General features: G+C 43.2%; 1 protein-coding gene across 2 annotated transcripts in view; it reads left to right on the top strand.

Annotated features, from left to right (window-relative positions):
* LOC144681796 (interleukin-1 receptor-associated kinase-like 2) overlaps positions 1 to 25,509 on the top strand; it is a 64,133-nt gene that overhangs the window by 11,969 nt on the left and 26,655 nt on the right. For both annotated transcript variants that reach the window (XM_078543804.1, XM_078543805.1), the window contains exons 2-7: positions 1,834 to 2,013; positions 12,208 to 12,348; positions 12,856 to 12,959; positions 14,305 to 14,499; positions 22,322 to 22,386; positions 25,122 to 25,236. In XM_078543804.1, coding sequence (XP_078399930.1) covers positions 1,834 to 2,013; positions 12,208 to 12,348; positions 12,856 to 12,959; positions 14,305 to 14,499; positions 22,322 to 22,386; positions 25,122 to 25,236 — 800 coding nt within the window. The remainder of the gene's footprint in view (positions 1 to 1,833; positions 2,014 to 12,207; positions 12,349 to 12,855; positions 12,960 to 14,304; positions 14,500 to 22,321; positions 22,387 to 25,121; positions 25,237 to 25,509) is intronic.

Raw genomic sequence — 25,509 nt, forward strand, 5'->3', positions numbered from 1 at the left:
AAAATGGCGGCACCCAGCCGATCGGCTGCGCGCCCTGCCCCACACAACCTGCCTGACGGGGAGAAAATTCCCCTCAAGGAATTTGGACTGGGATCTTTGAAATAATGATGGGATTAGATTTAATCCTTGTGGATAGGCTTTTTGAGTTACATAGATTAGGAATGACCAGCAGACATGCATGTAATTTAGGTAAGAATAGATCTAGTTTAAGTATCAGGAGGATTTTCTTTTTGCAGAGCTGTTTCTGTGAAAGGTATAAAATTGCAAAGTTATCAATTTTGACTCAGTGGTAGCACTCTCATATGAGTCAGAAGGTTTTCACAGACTGGAACACATAATCTAGGCTGACACCAGCGCAGTGCTGAGGGAGTGCTGCACTTTGAGAGGTGATATATTTAAGATGAGATGTTAAACCAAGGTGGATTTAACAGATTCCATGGCAATATTTGAAGAGCAGGGGAATTTGTTTTGGTGCCCGGGACAATATTTATCCTTCAACCTACTAAATTTAAAATCGATTATAGAACCTTAGAAAAATATGGCACAGAAAGAGGCCATTCAGCCCATTGTGTCTGAGCCGGCCATAAAAAGAGAATAAAAAAGCTAGCTGCTCATTTTTAATCCCACTTTCCAGCACTTGGCCCGTAGCCTTGCAGGTTACAGCGCTTCAGATGCAAATCCAGGTACCTTTTAAATGAATTGAGCATTTCAGCCTCAGCTACAATTTAGGCAGTGAATTCCAGACACCCACCACCCTCTGGGTTAAAAAGGTTTTCCTCATGTTCCCTCTAATCCTTCCACCAATCACCTTAAGTCAATGCCTCCTGGTAATTGATTCCTCAGCTAGGGGAAACAAGTCTTTACTGTCTGCCCTATCTAGGCCTCTCATAATTTTGTACACCTTAGTTAAGTCACCCTTTAGCCTCCTCTGTTCTAAGGAAAACATCCCTAGCCTATCCAAAGATGATTATCTCACTGCTATTCATACAGCCTTGCTGGTGCACAAATTGACTGCCACATTTCCCTACATTATAGCAGTGACAACACTTCACAGACGAATCGTAGAACGTTTGCAGCACAGAAAGAGGCCACTTGGCCACATAGATATTTGACCTCTGCACCGGCCAACAAACAAGCCACCCAGCCAATCCCGCTTTCCATCATTTGGTCCGTAGCCCTGCAGGTTATGGCACTTCAGATGCACATCCAGACACTCTTAAATGAGTTGAGGGTTTCTGTCTCTATTACCCTTTCACACAGTGAGTTCCAGACCCCTACAACCCTCTGGGTGGAAAAAGTTCTCCTTATCTCCCCTCGAATCCTTCTACCAATCATTTTAAATCTATGCCCCCTAGTCACTGACCTCTCTGCTAAGATAAATAGGCCCTTCCCATCCACTCTATCCAGGCCCCTCACAATTTTGTACATCTCAATCAAATCTCCCCTCAGCCTCCTCTGTTCCAAGGAGAACAACCCCAGCCTATCCAATCTTTCCTCAAAGCTGCAATTTTCCAATACGTCAATATTACTTCATTGGCTATAAAGCACTTTAGGACATCCTTTGGTTGTGAACAGTGCTACATAAATATAAGTTTGTTCATCCTTTATTCCAATGTCATTTTACAGCACTGCTTGGTTAAGTTGGTCCAGTGGTACATGTGCAAAGTAGAATGTTATCATATTATCAATTGCACAATGGAAAGTTTACTTTCCTTCCCTTTCCCAGTGACTTCTGTGCATAACCTCAGTATGAGGGAAGTAAGGAGAATTAGGAGGCAAGCCATCACAGCATTTTTGAGAGTTCTAACTTCCCTTTTAAAATCTGTCTTTCAGGCTCTCGTATCATAGCTGATCAGACTGAACTAAGGAAGATTGGTTCTCTTGGAGGAAGTCATTACAGCAGAACACGAGAGCTGATATGGGCGTGGGGAATGAAACAAGCAACCGTCCAACAGCTTCTACACATCCTGAATGAGATGCAGCTGTACCGTGCACTATCTATTATTCTGTCATGTGAGCACACTCCTTTAGTCAAAAATACTTAGGATGCTGATAATTTTATTCTTTTTTCAGAAAAGGCACATTGGAATGCTCGTTTTAAACACATTCATTTCTTCAATGAACTGTCAGCTTGAATCCAGCCCAGACTGATGGACGTCTCTTCTATTCTGGCTATGAAGTTCATGGATGAAATTTGGTTTGAGCTGTCTCAAAGCCCATTTCCTGGAAGCACAGAGCTCTCAATACAAAATTGACCCTAGTTTTGCACTAAATTGGCAACCTCACTGTGGAAAGAAAAAAATATTATGGGGTGTAGCTCTGAGGTATTTCATTAAAGTACAGTTGGAGGGAGCATTATTCTACCTGTAGCCTATGCCAAACCTGATTTGAGTTGCTTGATGCTGACTCTGGTTGCCTGTAATGAAGAAGTGCATCTTTCCACAGAACAGTCTCATTCAGCTTGATCAGCGCAAACTCTTTATTAGTCATTAAATATATTCACACAGAGGTTGATAGATATTTGGGTACTAAAGGAATTAATTGATGTAGCTCAGTTGGCTGGACAACTGGTTTGTGATGCAGAGTGATGGCAATAGTGCAGGCTCAATTCCCGTTCAATTCCCAATGACTGGCTGAGGTCATCCATGAAGGCCCCGCCTTCTCAGCCTCACCCCGCACCTGAGGTGTGGTGACCCTCCAGGTTAACTCACCACTGGTCATCTCTCTCTAATGAGAGAGCAGCCTACAGCCCTCTGGGACTACGGCAGCGAAAAAGATATGGGGATAGTGTGGAATTGAAGTGGAATATCAACCATAGGCCAGGATTTTACATTGGGCGGGCTTGGCGGGAGCAGGTGGGGGCGGTCGCGGAGCTGACCATTAAGTTGGACAGGCAGCGTAAATTTGGAGTTAATTAGTATGCTAATGGCCTTAAAAGGCTTTTCAATTATTGGCGGGCGCGCAGCCAACTCTGGCGCGCACCCGCCGAACGAAATATTGCGAGTCAGCGTGATGACGTCGGAACGTACGCCTGACATCGTCGCGCATTATTTTACGTTCCAGTGTGTCGGGCTCGCCTCACCCGCCGAATGTAAAATTCTGCCCATAATCTTATTGAATGGGGACGGACACGTAAAGGACCAAATGACCTATTCCAGCCCCTGTTGCTCTTCTCTTCCTTCAAAAAATCCTTAGAACAATTGAGTAGATTCTAAAAAGCAAGGTCACAAATATTAGACATTTTTTTAAGATAGAGAAAAAAATCCATTATGCTCCATGAGTTAGATGGACTATGGGCCCCAAGACTTTTTCCTCCTGAACAATATAACTGTGTTTGAAGGAACTTGGCCAGTGTTTCCCCCAAAGATGGGAAAGAACAGGAGAGCAATTCAGCTCTAATTGTGTGTCTCATATCCACCGACTCCAGTGCCTCTTGTGAGCTAACTTTTGTCTGCTTATACTGCAGAACAGAACATCCAGCCCCACAAGGAGATACCTATTTCTATTTGCCACTGGACCAACCTCACCCCTCCTCCTCTTCCCTGAGAAATCATATCATGAAATGAGTCTAGGAGGTTACAATGATCTTTTTAGCTGCTAAAAGCAGTGCCTGTGGGCCAGATAAATGTGAAACTGCTTTGAGGAAAATCAGATTTTATGTTTCTCTCTTGGTTTTACTGTTGTTATTATTGTTTCTTATTATGTTCTTGAGCAGCTGCCATCAATCGAACTGTGAATATATGTGACAAGTAAGAGTGCAGTCACAATTCAGATGATGGGAATGTCTTTTTTTAAATCTATGAATATTACTGCAAGTTTAAGTTTGTTTGCTTTCCTTAGCTTGTAAATAATACATGTTACTGTCTGGTATGTAAAAGTTCACTTCAAAGGCAGTGTTCCTAAGCAAATACAATTTAATGGTAAAGTGATTTTAAATTATCACAGATTAATGGCTTTACCCCAAAATCTATCAAATTAAGCAAAATAGTCAGTGATGTGCAAAAGGGCTAGAGGCATAAGTTCAGGATACCATTCTTTTAACTTGGAAAATCAGTTCATGAGGGATAGAACTGGAGCCAATGTTCACAAAATTCTACATTTATTTACTAAACCTTGAAAGATATTTGATTGCCACAGATTCACTCCTCATAGTTTGAAGCTAAAATCTGCGATTCAATGTTTACACACTTCTACATTTATTTACAGATTTACACATTACAAGCATATACCTCCTCAGCCAACAATTTCAGTTTCAGTCTGCGTCTATTTATAGGGATTCAAGTGAATCGCGGTTTTTAGCTTCAAACTGTATGAAAAGTGAATCTGTGGCCATCAAACATCTTTTGAATTTGTTTTCATGAAATATGGACCACCTTAGCCAGTTTTTTGATTCTCTTTGTTTAGGTATAGGTGAAAGATTCGAACTCAGGGCATCAGAACAGGAGGATTGATTAATTATTATCTGTCTGGATAATGTAACACGGGAGGAGGCCATTCTGTGTCAGCTCTTTTAAAGAGCAATCCAGTTTGATCCATTCCCCTGCTTTTTCTCCATATCCCTGCAAATTTGTTTCTCCTCCAAATAATCATCCAATTCCCTTTTGAAGGTTGCTACTGAATCTGTTTCCACCACCCTAGTAGCCAACACAATCCAAATCCTAACCACTGCTTGGAAACAAAAGTTATTCCTCATGTCGCCTCAGATTCTTTTTCCAATCCCCCTAAATCAATGCTCACTGGTTACTAACCCTTCAGCCACTGGAGCCAGTTCTCTTCATTTATTCTATCTAAACCCTTCATGATCTTAAACACGTCTATCAAACTTCTCTTAGCCTTGAATAAAAGCAAAATACTGCCGGATGCTGGAGATCCAAAATAAAAACAGAAAGTGCTGGAAAAGCTCAGCAGGTCTGGCAGCATCTGGAGAGAGAGAAACAGAGTTAACGTTGAGTCCAATATGACTTCTTCAGAACTTTCTTCTTCCTCTTGGCCTTCTCTGCTACAAGCAGAATAACCCCAACTTCTCCAGTCTATCCACGTAATTGTAATCCCTCACCCATGGAACCATTCTCGTAAATCTCTCCTGTACCTCCTGCAAAAGTTTCATGTCCTTCCCAAAGCTGTGGTACCCAGAATTGGACACAACATTCAAGCTGGTGACAAACTAATGTTTTACATAATGAGGCACTCTTTGCTCTACTTATACAGCCAGGATCCCAAGGCTTTAATTGCTTTGTAGCTGTCCTGCCACTTTCAATGATTTGTGCACAAATGCCCCCATATCTCTCTACTTGCACCCTTTTTAAAATTGTGCCTATATCTTTATCAGTTCACCAGCTCTATCTTCTATCAATGCACCATACTTTCACAGGTAGCAATAAAACCACCCAATTGAACAGGGCCCCAAGCCACTCAGTGGATAGAGTGAATGGATGCCCAAGCAATACTAATAGTTAATCCCTAGCAGAATATGACTAGTAATATCCCACAGGGGTCTGTGTTGGGGCCTCAGCCATTTACTATTTATTAATGATTTAAATGATGGGACAGAGAGCCACATATCCAAGTTTGCTGATGACATGAAGATAGGAAACATTGTAAGCAGTGTAGATGGAAGCGTAAAATTCTGATGAGATATCGATTGATTAAGTGAATGGCTAAAACTTTGGCGAGTGGATTTCAATGTTTATTATTCGCTGCAAACTGAAGAAGAACAGATCAGAGTACTTTCTAACTGGTGAAAAGCTAGAAGCTGTGGAGGTCCAAAAGGACCTATGGGGTCCATGTACATCGATCATTTACATCTAGAGAAGAATACAAGGGGTTAGAAGTCATGCTTCAGCTATTAAAAACCATGATTAGACTTGGAGCATTGTGTTCAGTTTTGGCACCACATCTTAGGATGGATATACTGGTTTTGGAGGGAGTGTACCGTAGATTTACCAGAATAATACCTGAACTGTAAGTCTTAAATTATGAGCAGAGATTACACAAACTAGACTTGTAATCCATGGAATTTAATAGATTAAAGAGTGATTTTATCAAAGTTTTCAAAATGTTAGTAGGCTGATATCTACGCTGACAGGATAGAGAGATAAACTATTTCTGCTGGTTGGGGAGTCTAGAATTAGGGAGCATAACTTCAAAATTTGAGCCTTTCAGGAGTGAAGTTGGGTGACATTAAATACAAAGGATGGTAGAAGTTTGGAACTCTCTTCTGCAAAACAGCAGTTGATGCTGGATAAATCATTAATTTTAAATCTTAGATTGATAGATTTCTGTTTATGAGACATGGGGCAAAGGTGGATATATGGAGTTAGTTCACAGATCAGTCGTAAGCTGACTGAATAGGGGAACATGCTTGAGGGGCTGAATTCGCTACTCCTGTTCCTCTTGGGAGAATAACTAATGTAGGAAATCAAAATACTAGTCTGAGAGAGTAGACAATGCTTTATTGAAGCTGGGATTAAGGACTGTTATTTTCTGAAGTATAAAAGGTTGCTTTACCCTTCATCTTAAGCTATGCTGTACCTCAAAAGTGTTCAAAAGTTGCCTTCATGAGCTATTTAAGTGCATAACATGGAGCCGCAGGGAATCACACACACAGTTTAAATTCTCTGACCCATTAGTTTACAAAAATCTCATTGCTGATATAAGCACAGTTGGGATGGAATTGTTTGGACTTTTGAGGCCAGATTGCCAGGTCAAATGGCCGTACGTGACCCTTGGACTGCAAATTGGCTGCCTGGGTGCAACAGACCTTGAAGTGCCAACAAGCAAATTAGAGAAAGGTACTCTCCCCGGGAGTGCTCAGTGCTGACCATAAACAGAAAGGTTTTACTCATACTGTAGCCCTGCCATTTCATATCTTAAGTTTTAAAATTCATCAAAGAGTGTAAATTTATCTAAAACCTACTACAGAAATTCAGCCATTGTCTTTTGTTTGAGAGATGGTCACAGACCATGTTCGACGAGGTACTCCCTTCCCTTTAATCTATTTTGGAATTGTCATTGAAGTTGTGCTGAACCTCAAGCTTAGTACAGTGTCAACGGAATAAAGAGGAAGTGCAAAATATAACACAATGACAAAGTGGACTGTTGGAGGTTTTATTTGGTCTTTAAGTTACACTCATTGTTGAACTCTAATTCTGGCAGGAGGAAGAAATAAGCAGAACTCTACATAGTGAAGGTTTGATTCGGTTCTGAAAAGCGAATCCAAGGTCCACACTTTGGGAACTTAATCCAACAGGTCGGTGTGGGTTGTTATGCTGCACGAAAACCTCTTCTCGCCCTTATTCATCTAACCCCATCAACAAATCCTCATATATTTATCTAGATTCCCCTTTAAGTAGTTGCTTCAACTACTCGACCTGTGTGTAGCAAAACCAATGGCATGGACTTGGACCAAATCATCTGTTTTGGTGTTGTAAATACTAAGTAACAGAGCAGTGCCAGCGCCTTCAGAAATGTACCCTCACAAGTGTCGACACTTCGCAGCATAAGCGAGGGGATAATTAAGGGAAATGATCATTTGGTTAAGTTCCCAAAGTATGGACCTTGGATTCGCTTTGCAGAACTGAATCAAACCGTTTTCACTATATAGAGTTCTGCTTATTCCTTTCTATTATCAGAATTAATTAAAGTTCAGCAATGAGTGTAACTAAAAGACCAAAGGAAACACCAACAGCCCACTTATCGTTGTTATTGTTTTGTTATATATCACACTTACTCTTTTTTCCTTAACGCTATATTGAGCTTAAGGTTCAGCACAACTCCATGCCAATTCTAAAATAGATTAAAAGGAAGAGGAGTATCAGCCAAACAGGGCATGGTCTGTGACCATCTCTCAAACAAAAAACTGTGGTTGAATTTTTGTGGTAGAGGCTATATCAGTTCATACTCTTGGGGCAAAATTTTTAGCTTGGCAGGCGAGCACGGGCCCGTCCTGCTCGAGCGTAAAATGACGCGCAGTGACGTCGGGCGAGTGTCCCTCCATCAACGTGCAGTGGCACGATACTTTGTTCAGTGGGCGCGGACCAGAGTCGGCAGCACGCCTGCTGACAATTAAGAGGCCTGTTAAGGCCATTAACAAGGTTATTAAATTAAATTTTTCACTGCCCGTCCAACCTTACAGGGGCAGGCGAGAAAGCCAAGCTGCCTTTGCACTTTTTAGGAAACCTCATCCACGGGTGGGATGAGCTTTCCTAAATCAAATATTAATTAAAATTTAAATAATATGTCCCTGCTCATGTGACAGAGTCACATCAGGGGACATGTTTTATTACATTATTTATTTATTTATCAGCTCCATGCCTCAGGGAAATTATGTAGCGCACACTTGTGCGTATGCGCGAAGGTCACGTTTGCCTTGTCCGCCCTCCTCCCCCTACCTGCACAGGCAGCATTGAGTGCTGCCGCTTGCGTTTTATGCTGGGCAGGCCTTAGTTGGCCTGCCAGTGTGAAATCGCCTTCCGGCCTCGGTCGTGGGCAGCAGTCAGCTTCCTGATCACCCCCGCCAAACCCGCCCAACTAAGGGCAAGATTCCGCCCTGTGATACATTTTCCAACTCAAAATGTGGGACTATAGATGGAGTAAAACCTTCTACTTTTTGGTCAGCATCAAATACCCCCAAGTCAATATTCTTTATGTAAGCTGCTCGTTGGCACTCTGAGGCCTGTTGAACCAGGTAGCCACATTGAAGCCCATGGTCACAAATGGTCCTACGTCCTTTGTTACGATCGCCATAGAGACAGCTAACATTTTTTTTAAAAAGAAATTTGAACTTCCAGTTAATGACTGAAAGGGTGACACCTTTCTGTACGTCATAACATACAAGGCTATGGGCTAAGTGCTGGTAAATGGGATTAGGTAGGTAGGTCAGGTGTTTCTCACGTGTCGGTGCAGACTCAATGGGCCAAAGGGCCTTTTCTGCACTGTGATTCTGTGACAAGCCCCTGACATTCTCAACACCTTCCTGGGGCTTTGGAGATTAAGGCTGGGATTTTCTGGCCCTGGCATCCTACCGTGGCGGATGCGGGCAAGCCAGCCAAAAGTCCACCAGCTGGCATTGCTGGAAAATCCCACCCTAAACGTCTATCCATTATAAACAGAGATGCTCCTGCCGTTGTCTCCAAGTGTGAACACCTTACACCTTATTCCCAGAAAAACAACCAAGTTTCCCTTTAATCTTAGCAGCCATGTCTCCCAGGCCTGTTGTCAAGGAGACCTCAGACCAGGTCATATGACCTCTTTCATCTTACCCTAAATTAAAGATACAGTCCCAAAACATAACAATCTTATATGCATCATATTTGTAACAAATGGCAATCTGACCCTAAAAGTTCAAACAATCCATCTTTGTGGTAATAAGTTCCACATTCTAATCACTCTCTGGATAAAGAAGTTCCTCTTGAATTCTTTATTGCATTTATTAATGATTATCTTATATTTATGGCCCTTAATTCCTGTCTTCCCTCGAGTGGAAACATATTATCTGTATCTACCATATCAAACCCTCCCACGACCATAAAGACCTCTATCAGGTCATCCCTGAGTCCTCGTCTTTCTAAATAAAAGAGCCACAGCCTGTTTAATTTTTCCCTGTGGGTATAACCTCTCGGTTCTAGTATCATCCTAGAAAGTCTTTGTGCACCTTCTACATTGGCCCTATGTTCTTTTTATAATAGGGGCACCAGAACTGTTCACAATACTCCAATTGTGACCTGAAGAAGGTTTAACGTACCTTCCCTGCTCTTCAATTCTATCAGCCTAGAAATCAACACCATTTCTTGAAGGATAGGGGGATTACTTTGCTTGCTTTTTTATGACCTTATTAACATGTGTCACTACTAGTGATTTGTGCATCTGTACTCTGAGATTCTTCTGGTCCTCTATTCTGTTTAGGTACTTATTTTCCAGAGTATGTAACCACCTTATTCTTCCTACCAAATTGTAGCACCTCGCAACTAATTTATATTGAAGTTAATTTGCCAATTACACGCCCATTCTGCAAGTTTATTAATGTCTTCCTGCATTTTGTAGTATTCGTCCTCTGTATTAGCTATGGGTGTCTCTAATTGTACTCTGATTCTAAGTCCAAATCCTAAATGGTAAACAATAGTGGTTCCAGCACAAATCCAACAACAGCTTGCATTTAGATAGTATATTGCACAGAATAAAACATCCCATGGCACATTGCAAGCTTTATCAAACAAAATTTGTAACTGAGCAGATATTAGGCCAGATGACCAAAAGCTTGGTCAAAAGATATAGGTATTGAGGAGCATCTTAAAGGAGAAAAGAGAAATGGAGGGAGAGAATTACAGAGCTTAGGGCCTAGGTAGCTGAGGGCAAGGCCACCAATGGTGAAGTGATTGAAATTGGGAATCAATCAAGAGGCTAGAATTGGTGGAGCGCTGAAATCTCTAGGGGCTTAAGGTTGCAGATCACAGAGATAGGGAAGGTTGAAACCATGGAGGGAGTTGAAAATGAGGAGGAGAACCTCTCAGTTTTGGTATCATCCTAGAAAGTCTTTTTTGCACCTTCTACAGTGTCCATATCTCCTTTTTATAATACCAACACTGAAACTGTTCACTACTCCAAGTGTGGCCTGAAGAAGGTTTAACATACCTACTGAGGCAACAGTAAAGTGGGGCGATGTTACAGAGGTGGAAAGAGGCAGAATTAGCGTTGGTGCAGATATATGGTAGGAGGCTCATCTTGGGGTCAAATTGAACACCAAAGTTGTGAAACAGCCTGGTTCAGCCATAGACAGTGGCCAGGAAAATGGATAGAGTCAGTGGCAAAGGAATGAAGTTTGTGACCTGGACTGAAGACAATGGTTCTGTCTTCCCAACATTTAGTTGGAGGAAATTTCTGCTCATCCAGTCCTGGATGTTGGAACAGCAGTTTTGTCAGGTTGCAGGCAACTTAGAGGGATAAAGAGAGGTGGTGATGGGGTAGAGCTGGCTGTCATCAGTGTACATGTGGAAACTAATGCTGTGTTTTTGGATTATGCCACTGAGGGGGCAGCATGTCGATAATAAATAAGAGGCAGCTAAGGATAGATCTTTGAGGAAACATTTAAGGTGTGGGAGCAGGAAGAGAAGCCATTGCAAGTGATACTCTGGCTACAATTGGATTAATAAGAATGGAATCGGGCAGTGCGGTCCCACCCAGCTGGGTGACAATGGAAGGCATTGGATCAGAATTTCAAAGCCAACCATGTCGAAGGCTATAGCCAGGGTCAAGTTTGTCACACTAGATTTCATTTGTGACTTTGGTAAGTGCTATATTGGTATATACGGGGGTGTAAACCTGTCTGTAGGGATTATGGAATTACTGCGGATTATTAGCCTTATGAACATCACTTCCCACATTTGGATAGTTTGAGTAATTAAATTTAACCCCTTCTTTCTGCTTTCTGTATTATAGCCTGATCAGGCAGCTGTTCTTTATGTGAGCACTTAGCCAAGTACGTTGAGAATTTCCTCTGGGGGTTCTCCTGATCAGCTGCCATAACTTCTGCGGGAAACCCTGGTTAAACACTGAATACGTTTTCCACTGATCTTCAAAGTTACATCATTTCAAGCTCCTTGAGCATTTCAGATCTGGTTTTATCAAAAGTATAGCCAGTATCTGGAGGGTTTTGGTTGCATGTCTTCTGTCAGCATACAGAATCTTATAAATATTGATTATTCTATGTAATGTGTGAATGATAGAAATTACCGTAGAAATTCAGTGCTCGAACTGGTTTATTGATAGCAGGAATAGCATTCAAATGTTAGGTGTCTGTCACTCACTGGGCCACCATTTATTGCCCATGCCTAATTGCCCTTGAGAAGGTGGTGGTGAGCTGCCTTCTTGAACCGCTGCAGTCTGTGTGGTGTAGCTACACCCAGAGTGCTGTTAGGAAACGAGTTCCGGCAGTTCAACTCAGTGAGTGAAGGAATGGCAATATATTTCCAAATCGGGATGGTGTGTGACTTGGAGGGGAACTTGCAGGTGGTGAGGCTCCCATGCGTTTGCTGCCCTTGTCTTTCTAGGTGGTAGAGATCACAAGTTTACAAGATGCTGATGAAAAATCCTTTATTCTATACTATTTACACAAGATGTGGACGGTGAGTGGTAGATTGCCCATCAGTGTCTGAATGGTAAGTTTTATTGTTTTCAAGCATAGTATTAATACTAAAATTGTCTTTTTAACAGGGAAGCCAGCAGCTTCTTTCATTACTCAGCCAGCTAGCTCTCAAATTCCTTGGCCAGAAACTCCTGAGATGTTCCACCCACCTCCATCTTCCACTGGCCCAGTACCGAGTTGTGCAGACAATATGGATTCATCAAACAATGGTAATGACTGAACTGGGACAGTTATTAGTGGGATAGGTCAGTGGTAGGAAAGTACTCCCAAATATAGTTCAGCACAGTCCCATCAGTATGCTGATGGTCAAGCTGTAACAATTGAGAGTTTCGCCAGTGTCAAATCACATTACACATTCATACTCTGTCATCTACAAGACAATTTAGAAAAAAATTACATCAAATGGAATAATTCCAATCACATAAAATAATCTTACACACCTGAAACAGTTACACTGTCAGACAGAAAGGCATGGCTGGAGTTAAAATAACTGGAATTTGTACAATTTTATCAAGAAACAGAATACCCTTCACCCTTGTAACAACCTACCATTTGTAAAAACTTTCGTACACAAGCGGCTAACATTACCCATGTGAAACACTGAAGATGTTAAGAGTATACTGAGCAGTTTATGTCAGGGGCTAGTGCAGAATTGCAGGGTTTTGGTTTGTAAATTTTTCTTTCTCCTGATTAATGTTTGTCTTTATTCTCTCCAGTGCACCAGCTTGATCCACTTCCTAAACCATCAATTCCTCCGAGTCACTTGAACTCTACTTTCAAGCCAGACTGTGACAAATGCGATATGCCATCACCAGAGATGGTAAGGTTAGCAGCACACTTGGCACTTGTTATATCAGCTGAACATTTCCAATGATTAGGTGATTACTGAGCATCCAGCTAAATAATATCGACATGCCACTGATCATCCCAGTATAGGGGTTCCATTGATTGAGAATTAGAGATTAGCCAGGAACCAAATAATTAGAAGTTGCTCACTGAGTGAAATCACAGTGTCAAGTATGTAAAAAGGAAGAATATAAAAGGCTATGAGGAAGGGGCAAAAAAATGTGATTGAAGTAGATAGTTCTAGTTGAAGAACCAGTGTCGGTGCAGGTATGATGGGCTAAATCTTAATTTCTGCCTATACGTAAAAAGGCATGAACAATTGAGGTCTGTCTGGACTTTTATGAACTACCCTTTGACGACTATAGTTGCAGTTACTTCACCGTTTAGTTCTAGTAATCAAAAGTACAATTATGGAGTCTCTGAAAAGCATTCTGATCCAATTTTGTTCCAGGTTGAAACATTGGTGAATCATTATAACACACTGATTTGGTGTTCACCTCTGGGCACCACACTTTAGGAAGGATGTGAGGCATTGGATAGGGTGCAAAAAAGATTTATGGAAATGGTTTCAGGAGTGAGGAGCTTCAGTTACATGGATGGATTGGAGAAGTTGGGGCTATTCTTCTTGGAGAAGAGAGGGTTGGGCGGAGGTTTGATAGAGGTTTTCAAAATCATGAGGGGTCTAGACAGAAAAGATAGGAAGGAACTGTTCCCATTGATGGAAGGATTGGGACCCAGAGGACACTGATTTAATGTGAATGGCAACAGAACTAAAATAAACTTTTATCCGCAACCGTGATGAGGATCACTGGAAGGGTGGATGGTGAAGTTAGATTCAATCATGGCTTTCAAATGGGAATTGGACAATTACCCAAAAAGAAAAAATTTGCAAGGCTGTGCAGACAAAGCAAGGGAGTGGGACTAGCTGTGTTGTTCTTGCAGAGAGTTGGCACAGACACCATGAGCCAAATGGCCTCCTCTGTGCTATAACCATTCTATGATTCTATGTATGAACATGCCTGCAGCCGTCCATTTTATTTTTCTATTCATTTTCTTCCATGGGAGCAGCTTTGCTCCTTCCCCACCGCACCCCCCCATATGACCTTTCATCTGATTATTCACACCAAAGTGGTAGAACAGACCTGTTTGTCAATGCCGTGTGAGGAACAATAATGTCACATGTGAGCAGCACTTGGTTCATATTGACACATACAACTGGAAAGGTAATACACCTCTGGCACCCCTGTGGTACATTGCATGTGTATGTCCCTATGCCAATTCCTGTACATGTTACAATATGTTTTATCTGCTTTGTTCAGGATGAAGTTGGCAGCAGACCTCTCCAGGAAACTAATCACTACCCTGCAATACCCAGCTGCATCTGGCCCTTGCAGGACCTCGAACAAGCCACTGATAATTTCAATGAGAGGTATAAGATTGGCTCAGGAACATTTGGCCATGTCTACAAAAGTCACCGGTTCAATACTGAATATGCCATAAAACTGCTAAAGGAGGCAAGTCTCTTTATTTTGTGCTAATAATAGATAGGCTGCTGTGATGATCTTGCACACCAATATGTAGCTTGCTTCTTAATATCTCCATCTTAACAATGTCTAAAAATATTTAGATACCACAAGGATCCCCTCATCACCACGGGTTTAGTTAGTACATTTTAACATTCAGTATAGTTTTACAGCCTGCAATTACAAAAATTGATGCTTGCTGCCAGAGATAAAAGGGCTGATAAAAGGGAGGCCTGTGAGCGAAAGCTAAGGTAAACTATCCCACCCTCCACAATATTAGGCCTGACTGTAACAGCTGGGCTTCATCTAAATGGGCTCCCACTTAAACCTGGTGGGCAGCGCTAGCTGGCCAGCAGGTGGGAATAAGAATCCATGCAGTAGGAAACTGCTGCTGTGGGCCCAAAGCAACAATCCCCAGAAATTAAGTGTATCGTCGGAAGGGGTGGGGGGTGTGGGGGACAGAGGTGGGAGTGTCGCATGGTTGCAGGAGGGGAACCCTGGAGTATGGGGATGCTCAAAATTTCCTTGTGGTGCCAAGAGGACTACCCCTGCTCATCCTGGCCTAAAAAGAAACTAAAGAATAAAATTAACTCACCTTTCCGTGCCTCTCTGACATTGGAGTTTGATCAGAGTATTTAATATCTAACTACTCTGCTCTCCGCTGAGTGTCCCTCTCACCTGTTCTAAAGAGTGGGTTAAAAAATTTTAACCCAAGGGAAGGCAGCAGGATGGGTTGGGGTAAGTCATTTAAGCCATTTTTACTGCCAACCTGTCCAGTTTCTGCTGGATGGGCAGGGTTAAAATCAGCCGTCAGAAATCTGTCTGAATAATGCAGTTCAGATTAGAAATCAATAGCAGATGCATGAAAATTATTTAGTACAGGAGTTAATATCCTATGGCGTTGAATAATGCTTCTGATTTCCTAGTTTTGTTTGCATTGTGGTGTTGCTCCTGAATACAGGAGAAGTGCCTACATCAGGTACCACATGCAAACTCAAATAATGGCATTCCATACTGTTAGTGTTAGTTTTACTAATTCTAAAGACCCCACTTCCCCATCAGCCCTTCTTAATCAGCAGAGAATAGTTTGGTGGTACAGCAGCCTGCGTATTTTATATAAAAAAAGGAAGTAAAAGGCAGCTATTTTGGCGCTCCATATAATTAGACAGATTTGTGGGACCAATCATTGTCCAAGGGAAATGAGGAAATGGCAGACGTTGAACAAATATTTTGTGTCTGGCTTCACAGTAGAAGACACAAGTTACATACCAGAAATAGAGGGTAACCTAGAAGCTAATAGGAGTGAGGATATTAAGGTAATTAATATCAGCAGAGAAAAAGTACTGGAGAAACTGAAGGGACTAAAATCTGACAAATCCCCAGGACCTGATAGCCGACAGTCTTGGATTCTAAAAGCGACAGCTACAGGGATAGTGGATACGCCGACTATCATCCAAAAGCTTCTAGATTCTGGAACGGCCCCAGCAGATTAGAAGTTAGCAAATGTAACACCGCTACTCAAAAAAGGAGGCAGAGAGTAAATCGAGAACTACATGTCAGTTAGGCTGATGTGAGTCACTGGGAAAGTGCTAGAACCTATTATTTAGGAAGTGTTAACAATGCATTTAGAAAACCATAGTATGATCCGACAAAGTCAACATGGTTTTACAAAATGGAAATTGTGTTTGACAAATTTATTCGAGTTTTTTGAGGTTGTGACTAACAAGGGAACAATAGATGTCGGATTTCCAAAAGATATTTAATTAGGTGCCATACAAAAGGTGAATAGGTAAGATAAAAGCAAAATATCGCGAATGTTGGAAACCTGAAATAAAAACAAAATGCTGGAAAAGCTTAGGTCTGGCAGCATCTGTGGAGAGAGAAATAGAGTTAACATTTCAAGTCCATATGACTCTTCTTCAGAGAGAAAGAGAAGTAGAAATGTGATGGATTGCATACTGTTTAAGAGGAGGTGGAGTAAAATAGAAGGTCAGGGATAGGTGGGAGCTAAGGAGAAATTGGGCATAGATGTCATGGACACAGGACAGAGTTAATGGTAGTGTTAAAGACTAAAGAAGGTGATGATAGTGACATAAAGGTAAGATAGAATGTGTTAATAGCAGAACAAGGGTCAGTGTTCTGTAAAAGCAAATCATAAAAGCAAGTTACAGATAGCCTTGTTTGGGTTGGGGGGAGCGGGGGTTGGTGTGGGGGAAAAGGAAAAATAAATAATAAATGAATAAATGAAAACAAAATAAATTTGGATTAAAAAAGGGGTGACAATGGAAGAGAGAGTTCATGGTCTGAAGTTGTTGAACTCAATATTAAGCCCGGAAGGCTGTAAAGTGCCTAGTCGGAAGATGAGGTGCTGTTCCTCCAGTTTGCGTTGGGCTTCACTGGAACATTGCAGCAGGCCAAGGACGGATATGTGGGCATGAGAGCAGGATGGTGTGTTGAAATGGCAATTGACAGGAATGTTGGGGTAATGCTTGCAGACTGAGCAAAGGTATTCCGCAAAGTGGTCACCCAGTCTGCGTTTAGTCTCCCCAATGTAGAGGAGACCACATTGGGAGCAGCGAATGTAGTAGACCAAATTGAAGGTGGTGCAAGTGAAGGGCTGCTTCACTTGAAAGGACTGTTTGTGAGCCTTGAATGGTAAGGAGAGAGGAGGTAAAGGGGCAGGTATTGCACCTTCTGTGATTGCATGGGAAGGTGCCGTGGGAGGGAGATGAGGAGTTGGGGGTGTTGGAGGAATGGACCAGGGTGTTACAGAGGGAACTGACCAGGGTGTCACAGAAGGAACAGCCCCTATGGAATGCGGACAATGGGGAAGATGTGTTTGGTGGTGGCATCATCCTGGAGTTGGTGGAAATGGCGGAGGATGATTTTTTGAATGCAGAGGCTGGTGGATGAAAAGTGAGAACAAGGGGGACTCTATCATGGTTCTGGGAGGGAGGGGAAGGTGTGAGGGCAGAGGTGCAGGAGATGGGTTGGACATGGTTGTGGACCCTGTCAACCACAGTAGGGGGAGCCCTCGGTTAAGGAAAAAGGAAGACATGTCAGAAGCGCCATTTTGGAAGGTGGCATCATCTGAACAGATGTAATGGAGGCGAAGGAGCTGAGAGAATGAGATGGAGTCCTTACAGGAAGCAGGGTGTGAAAAGCTGTAGTCGAGTTAGCTGTGGGAGTCCAGAAATGGAGAAAGAGAGGTCAAGGAAGGGAAGGGAAGTGTCGGAGATGGACCATGTGAAGGTGAGAGAGGGGTGGAAATTGGAAGCAAATCGATAAATTTTTCCAGGCCCAGACGAGAACACAAAGCGGCACCGATACAGTCATCAATGTGCTGAAAAAAGAGTTGTGGGAGGGGGCCTGAGTATGACTGGAACGAGGAATTTTCTACATACCCCATTAAGAGATAAGCATAACTGGAGCCCATGCAGGTACCCATAGCCACACCTTTTATTTGGAGGAAATGAGACAAGCTGAAGGAGAAATTGTTCAATGAGCGAACAAGCTCAGCCAGCCAGAGGGGAGTGGTGGTGGATGTGGATCGTTCGGGCCTCTGTCGGAGAGCCCTCAGACCATCCTGGTGAGAGATGGAGGTGTAGAGGGACTGGACGTCCATGGTGAAGAGGAGGTGATTAGGGCCAGGAAACTAAAAATTGTTGATATGACATAGGGTGTGAGAGAAATCGCGAATGTAGGTGGGGAGAGACTGGAAAAAGGGAGAAAGAATGGAGTCGAGATGGGAAAGAATGAGTTCCACGGGGCAGGAACAGGCTGACACAATGGATCTACTAGGACAATCCTGTTGTGGATTTTGGGAAGGAGGTAGAATTGGGCTGTGCAGGGTTGGGAGACTGAAATTGGAAGCTGTGGAGAGATTAAGATGGCCAAAGTGAGCACGGAGACAAAGTCGATGGAAGACAAGGTCAGCATCATGCTGAGCCCAAAATTCATTGAGGTGTTTACCTAAACTCACTTCTTTGAAGGTGGGGAGGACTCTTGCCCAACGGACCCTTTCACCCACCTCCAGTATTCTACTTCTACCTGGACCCCTCCCTCTGGCCACTTACCTGCTCTTGATCTTTTCATTGAGAACTGTGACATCAGCCATCTTAATTTCTCTGCTCCTGTCACCCATTCCAACCTGTCTCCTTCTGAACTTGTTGCACTCTGTTCTCTCAGGTCCAACTGGCTTTGTTATCAAACCTGCTGACAAGGGTGGTGCTGTTGTTATCAGGTGTACTGACCTCTACCTTGCGGAGGCTGAGCACCAACTCTCAGACTCTTCCTCCTACCTCCCCCTGGACCATGACCCCACCACTGAACATCAAGCCATTGTTTCCAGGACTGTCACTGACCTCATCTCCTCTGGAGATCTTCCCTTCCAACTTCATAGTCTCCCAACACCGGACAGCCCGCTTCTACCTCCTCCTCAAAATCCATTATCAGAACCATCATGTCAGTCTGTTCCTGCCTCATGAAACTCATTTCTTCCCATCTTGACTCCATTTTCACTCCCCTTCTCCAGTCTCTTCCCACCTACATTCGCCATTTCTCTGACGCCCTACGTCATATCAACAATTTTCAGCTTGCTGGCCCTAACCACCTCCTCTTCACTATGGACGTTCAATCCCTCTACAGCTCCAGCCCCCATCAGGATGGTCTGAGGGCTCTCTGCTTCTTCCTTGAACAGAGGCCTGAACAATCCCCATCCACCACCACTCTCCTCCGCCTGGTTGAAACTGGTTCTCTCATTGAACAATTTCTCCTTCAACTTGTCTCACTTCCTCCAAATAAAAGGTGTGGCAATGGGTACCCGCATGGGCGCCAGTTATGCCTGTCTCTTTATGGGGTACGTGGAACATTCCTTGTTCCAGTCCTATCCAGGCCTGCTTCCACAACTCTTCTTTTTCAGTACTGTATCGGTGCCACTTCATGCTCTCATCTGGACCTGGGAAAATTTATCGATTTTTGCTTCCAATTTCCACCCCTCTATCACCTTCACATGGTCCATCTCCGACACTCCCTTCCCGTCCTTGACCTCTCTGTCTTGATTTCTGGTGATAGACTGTCTACCAATATTTATTACAAGCCGACTGACTCCCACAGCTACTCGACTACAGCTCCTCACACCCTGCTTCCTGTAAGGACTCCACTCCATTCTCCTAGTCCCTCGGCCTCTGTCACATCTGTTCTGATGACGCTACCATCCAAAATGGCATGTCTTCCTTTTTCATTAACCAAGGGTTTCCCCCCACTGTGGTTGATAGGGCCCTCAACCATGTCCGACCCACCTCCTGCACCTCTGCCCTCACCCTTTCCCCTCCGCCACAGGACCAAGATTGGGTCACCCTTGTCCTCACTTTTCACCGCACCAGACTTTGCATTTAAAGGATCACCTTCCGCCATCTCTGCCAACTCCAACATGATGCCGCCACCAAACACATCTTCCCCTCACCCACTCGTCAATATTCCATAGGCACTGTTCCTTCCGTGATACCCTGGTCCACTCCATCACCCCCAACTCCTCATCCCCTTCCCACGACACCTTCCCATGCAATCACAGAAGGTGCAATACCTGCCTCTTTACCTCCTCCCTCTTCACCATCCTAGGCCCCAAATGCTCCTTTCAGGTGAAGCAGTGCTTCACTTGTACCTCCTTCAATTTGGTCTACTATATTCGCTGCTCCCAATGCAGTCTCCTCTACATTGGGGAGACTAAACAGACTGGGTGACCGTTTTGTGAAATACATTCGCTGAGTCTGCAAGCATGACCCAGACCTCCCTGTCGCTTGCCATTTCAACACACCACCCTGCTCTCATGCCCACATGTCCATCTTTGGCCTGCTGCAATGTTCCAGTGAAGCTCAACACAAACTGGAGGAACAGCGCCTCATCTTCCGACTAGGCACTTTACAGCCTTCCGGACTGAATATTGAGTTCAACAACTCCAGACCATGGCCAGGATCTTTAGGGCGGGGGAGGCGGGGCCTGCTCGCCGACACATAAAATGAGGTGGGATGACGTCGGGAGTTCCGCTCGACATCACCCCGCGTCATTTCAATTTTCAGGTCGGCGGTACCGCATCCAAATCAGCTGTGCACCCGCCGACCTGTCAATGGCCTATTGAGGCCATTTAAAAAGTAATTGACATAATTAATGGACTTGGCGGGCTTCAGAAAAAGCATGAAACCTCATCCATGGGTGGGATGAGGTTTCATGAAGCTTTTAAAAAATGTAACAAATGTTTGATTTAAAGTGATGGACATGTCACAACTCATGTGACAGTGTCACATGAGGGGACATGTCAGGGAAATTTTGTTTGTGCGCCTTTACCTATTTTAAATTTGGCACCGATCTCCCTGAAGCAGCACCTAGCCTCAGGAAGATGAGTGCGCTCTTTCGTGCACATGTGCGAAAGTGCGCACTCTCGGCTGAGGGAATCCCCCCCCCCGCCCCGCACAGGGAGTGCATAGCGTTTCCTGGCGGACGTCATGCTGGGCGGGCCTTAATTGGCCCACCAACGTAAAATGGCGGCACGCCCCCAATTGGGGGCGTCGACTGGAGGTGCGCCTGCCCGCGCCCGCTCCTGCACTTACCCCCCTGATGAGGGGAAAATTCTTCCCCATGAACTCTTTCCTCCATCTTTCACCCTTTTTTAATCCAATTTTTAAAAATATTTATTCATTTATTATTTTTTTAAATCCATTGTGCAGGGCTTTGGTGAGACCATGCCTGGAATACTGTGTGCAGTTTTGGTCTGCATATTTAAGGAAATATATACTTGCATTGGAGGCAGTACAGCGAAGGTTCACTAGATTAGTCTCTGGGATGAGACAGTTGTCCTTTGATGACAGGCTGAGTAAATTGGGTCCATACTCTTTGGAGTTTAGAAGAATGAGAGGTGATCTTATTGAAACTTACAAGATTCTGAAGGGACTCGACAGGGTAGATACTGAGAGGTTGTCCCCCCTCGTCAGGGAATCTAAAACACGGGGACACAGTCTCAGGATAAGGGGATGAACTCGTAGGACTGAGATGAGGAGAAATTTCTTCACTCAGAGGGTTGTGAATCTTTGGAATTCTCTAGCCCAGAGGATTGTGGATGCTCCATCATTGAATATTTACGGCTGGAATATACAGATATTTGGGGGGGTCTCAGGGAACCAAGGGATATGAGGAGCAAGTGGGAAAGTGGAACTGAAGCCCAGATCAGCCATGATCATATTGAATGGCGGAGCAGGCTCGACGGGCTGTATGGTCTACTCTTGCTCCTATCTCTTTGTTTTCTTGTGAGCCCAGCCTTTACTTGAATAGCCCATTATCAAGAGAGAAAGTTGGAGGATGCTTCCATCTAAATTTTCACTACCTGTGTGCTTTCTAATTGATTGCCCAGTGTCTTGCCTTGGATGAGCCACATTTTGCTGCAGCTAAGTCTGGGAAGGCCAAAGCCATTTTCTTCAGCCCCACCCATCATCCCACCTCTGGTTAGTACCTCAAGCTGAACTAACCTCCACATCCTGCTTGACTCCAAGTTGAGTTTCTGACTTCCTATCCTCTTCTCCCTCTACTTCTACCTCTGTAACTCTGCCTACCTTCAACCAAACTTTTGGCCATTCCTCCTCAACTTTTCTTCTTTGGGTCATTGTTTTTTAGTGTCTCCAAGATGCCTTGGAATAATTTTCTAAGTGTTCACAGAAATGCAAGTTATGGGTTATTGTCGAGGGATACTGTATAGAAATCTCTCTGTTTTGTAAATTGTGTTGGTTCTTTTTGTGTGTCTCACATCCAAATGCTTTTTGTACAGGTGGATGACATCAACTTGAAAATCAAGCAGGATTTTTTTCACAGAGAGGTTGAGAGTCTTTACAAGTAAGTATATTATTATCATGTGTCAAGATCCCTCTATGTCCTGTGATGTTTTCGTGATGAGAAAATACCACCAGGAGGCCACCCCACAATATGGTGCATTGTGTGCATCATGGGTTATGACTATAATTCACATCCAGTGACTCCTTGGTTTTAGTTGAGTTGCCAAGAGTGAGATAATGCATAGGGATCAGGAGATACAGAGATGGGGTTCCCTACCCAGACTACACTCAATAGGGTTAACAGCATATGTGACGAGGAAGAGACTGTAGGGATAAATACTTATCAACTGATGACCTTTATATACTTTGACCTCTATATACTTATAGTGTTATTTATATCTCTCAAAGACTCATTATGTAGAAGAAATGTTTCAAGGAAGTTGCTGTTAAGGATGGTGTGTGTATCTGTATTTAGGTCATGATGTCAGACATCTTCCTTGTGGTGTCAAAATGTTCAATTTTCCACTTGTGCTTTCTATATATAGATCTTGTGCTACTTCACCCTGCTAAAGACAGGTTGTGTCATCCCCTGGCCACATGGGTTAATTCAGGAGAACTTTATTTATCTATTGTACTATCATAAGTTGGATCCACTCCTCTTGTCCCCCGACACCCGTTCCCTACCTAAGACAGCATTTTAGATTGTTCCAAGCTCTTGTGAGGCTTGGTCTAGAGAGGGAAAAGAAACTAACTAAAAGTTACTTAATTCTGGTTGTCGTATGAAGGTTCTCCAGTATTTATATGGCTAGTCCAGTTCAGTTTCTGGTCAATGCTAAGCCCCAGGATGTGCATAGTGGGGGATTCAGCAATTGCAATGCCATTGAATGTCAAGGGATGATGGTTAAATTCCCTCTTGTTGGGGATGGTCATTCCCTGGCACTTGTGTGGCACAAATGTTACTTGCCACTTGTCAGCCCAAGCCTGGATATTGTCCAGGTCTTGCAGCATTTGGTCATGGACTGTTTCAATGTCTGAGGAGTCGTGAATGGCGCTGAACATTGTGCAATCATCAGCGAACATCCCCACTTCTGACCTTATGATGGAAGGAAGGTCATTGATGAAGCAACTGGAGATGGTTGGGCCTAGGACACTACCTTGAGGAACTCTTGTAGTGATGTCCTGAAACTGAGATGACTGACCTCCAACAACCACAACCATCTTCCTTTGTGCTCGGTATGAGTCCAACCAGTGGAGTGTTTTTCCTCCTGATTTCCATTGACTCCAGTTTTTCTAGGGCTCCTTGATGCCACACTCTGTCAAATGCTGCCTTGATGTCAAGGGCAGTCACTCTCCCCTCACTGAATATTTGCTAGGCCATTTCAGAGGGCAACCATATTGTTGTGGGTCTTGTGTCACCCATAAGCCAGAGTGGGTAAAGGATGGCAGATTTCCTTCCCTAAAGAGCATTAGTCAACCAGATGGAGTTATATAATATCAAGTAGTTTCATGGTTACCATTATAGATACTAGCTTTTTATTTCAGATTTTTACTTCATTAACTGAATCGAAATTCCCTAACTGCCGTGGTGAGATTTCAACTCGCGTCTCTGGACTATTCATCCAGGTCTCTGAATTACTAGTCCAATGATCACTATGCTACTGTTTCCTTGACCAACATGGATCTCCAAACAAATACACTGGTGTAGCTGGCTCACTGACAAGCCTCTCACTCTGCACTAAGCATCAGTTCAGACAGTCATGTGGCAATATGAACGGCTGCCAATTGAGCCTAATGAGTCCAGAGAGATACTCATTATCTAACTGAATCAGGTTAAGTTGCATCATAAATGGTCCCCATCCTGCAGGTTTTGAGGGAACAAGTAGGAAAATTCTGACCCTGCCTGAATAAGGGTGCTTCCCTCAATGGGATCTTATGCAGGTTTGAAATGACATGTGTAGGTCTGGTGGGGACTGTTCCAGCATCCACCCGCAGCCCATCGTAAATGCAGTGAATCTGGGACTTGTGCCATCAGTGAAATGGAGGATACCTATAGCACAAATGGATATTCCCTCTGTAATGTGTCAGACTGACTGACATTGAGTTATTAATGAAATTGATTTAGATTTGTACTTTGTTTTGTTGTTTTTTCAATATTATAAAGCTGAAATATAAAATTTAAAAAGGAAGGGGATAAAGTATTTATGGTGGTGAAATTGTTCTCTATTTTGATGCTACTGGCAAAGTTCAACCCTAAGTCTTACTTCTAGTTCCCCATCTCTTTAGATCTTTTCACATTGCAGCCAAGAAACTGGTGATCGGCTCCCTGGTTTCTGCCAATACTGTGCATTAAATGGCTACTTGGAAATATTTGAGTTGATTCTCCAATTTTCCCTCTTTCCTTGTAAACGAACGGTTCACCTGATGGTCACCTTTCCTATTGTAACTGCTGAGACTGAAAGTTCACTATCTTGAGACAGCAGTGACACAAACCAGTATCCTGAGCTCCAATAGGTTAGGCTATGCTGTTCACACCATGCCCCAATCTGTTCTAGCTCTCCCTCATTGATTCAATGCAAAGTCCAAAATAGTAATCCATTTTATAAAATTAACAGAAAAATTTTTAGTTCACTGATGCTGCTCAGAATGAAATGAAAATATGCATCTTTGCATTCGAAAGAAGGAAACGAGCGGTGTGATCTGCTGCAAAAGCTGAAGCGATGATGCAAGTTTCTGGTGAAATATCTGTCCTTACTCAAAAAATTTAATTGAAATTTGATTTTTCCTCTTCCGCCTCAGGTTTCGACACTCTAACATTTTGCCCCTAGAAGGATGCTGTGCTGAAAATGGCATTTACTGCCTCATTTATCGTTACATGTCCAACGGCTCGCTTGAGAGCAAACTTCAGTGCAAAGTAAGCAGTCGTTCTTCCATTTTCACTTTATGTATTAGAAATTACAAACAAAATTTTCTACTTAAACTTGTAATTCTGTAATAACTCCCTCACCCCTTAGTGATCAAGCCTCAGTAAAAGCAACTATCATGTTAATCTGGGATCCTCCCTATGATACATCTGATGCAACTGAGTAATGCTTCAGATACTTAGTACCTGTTTGCTGCATTTAAGGAATGAAAGGAGGTAGCTTGCATAAGACCATAAGACATAGGAGCAGAAATTAGGCCAATC

This window comes from Cetorhinus maximus, chromosome 6, assembly GCF_964194155.1.
Source record: "Cetorhinus maximus chromosome 6, sCetMax3.hap1.1, whole genome shotgun sequence".
In the NCBI taxonomy this organism is placed as follows: Eukaryota; Metazoa; Chordata; class Chondrichthyes; order Lamniformes; family Cetorhinidae; genus Cetorhinus; species Cetorhinus maximus.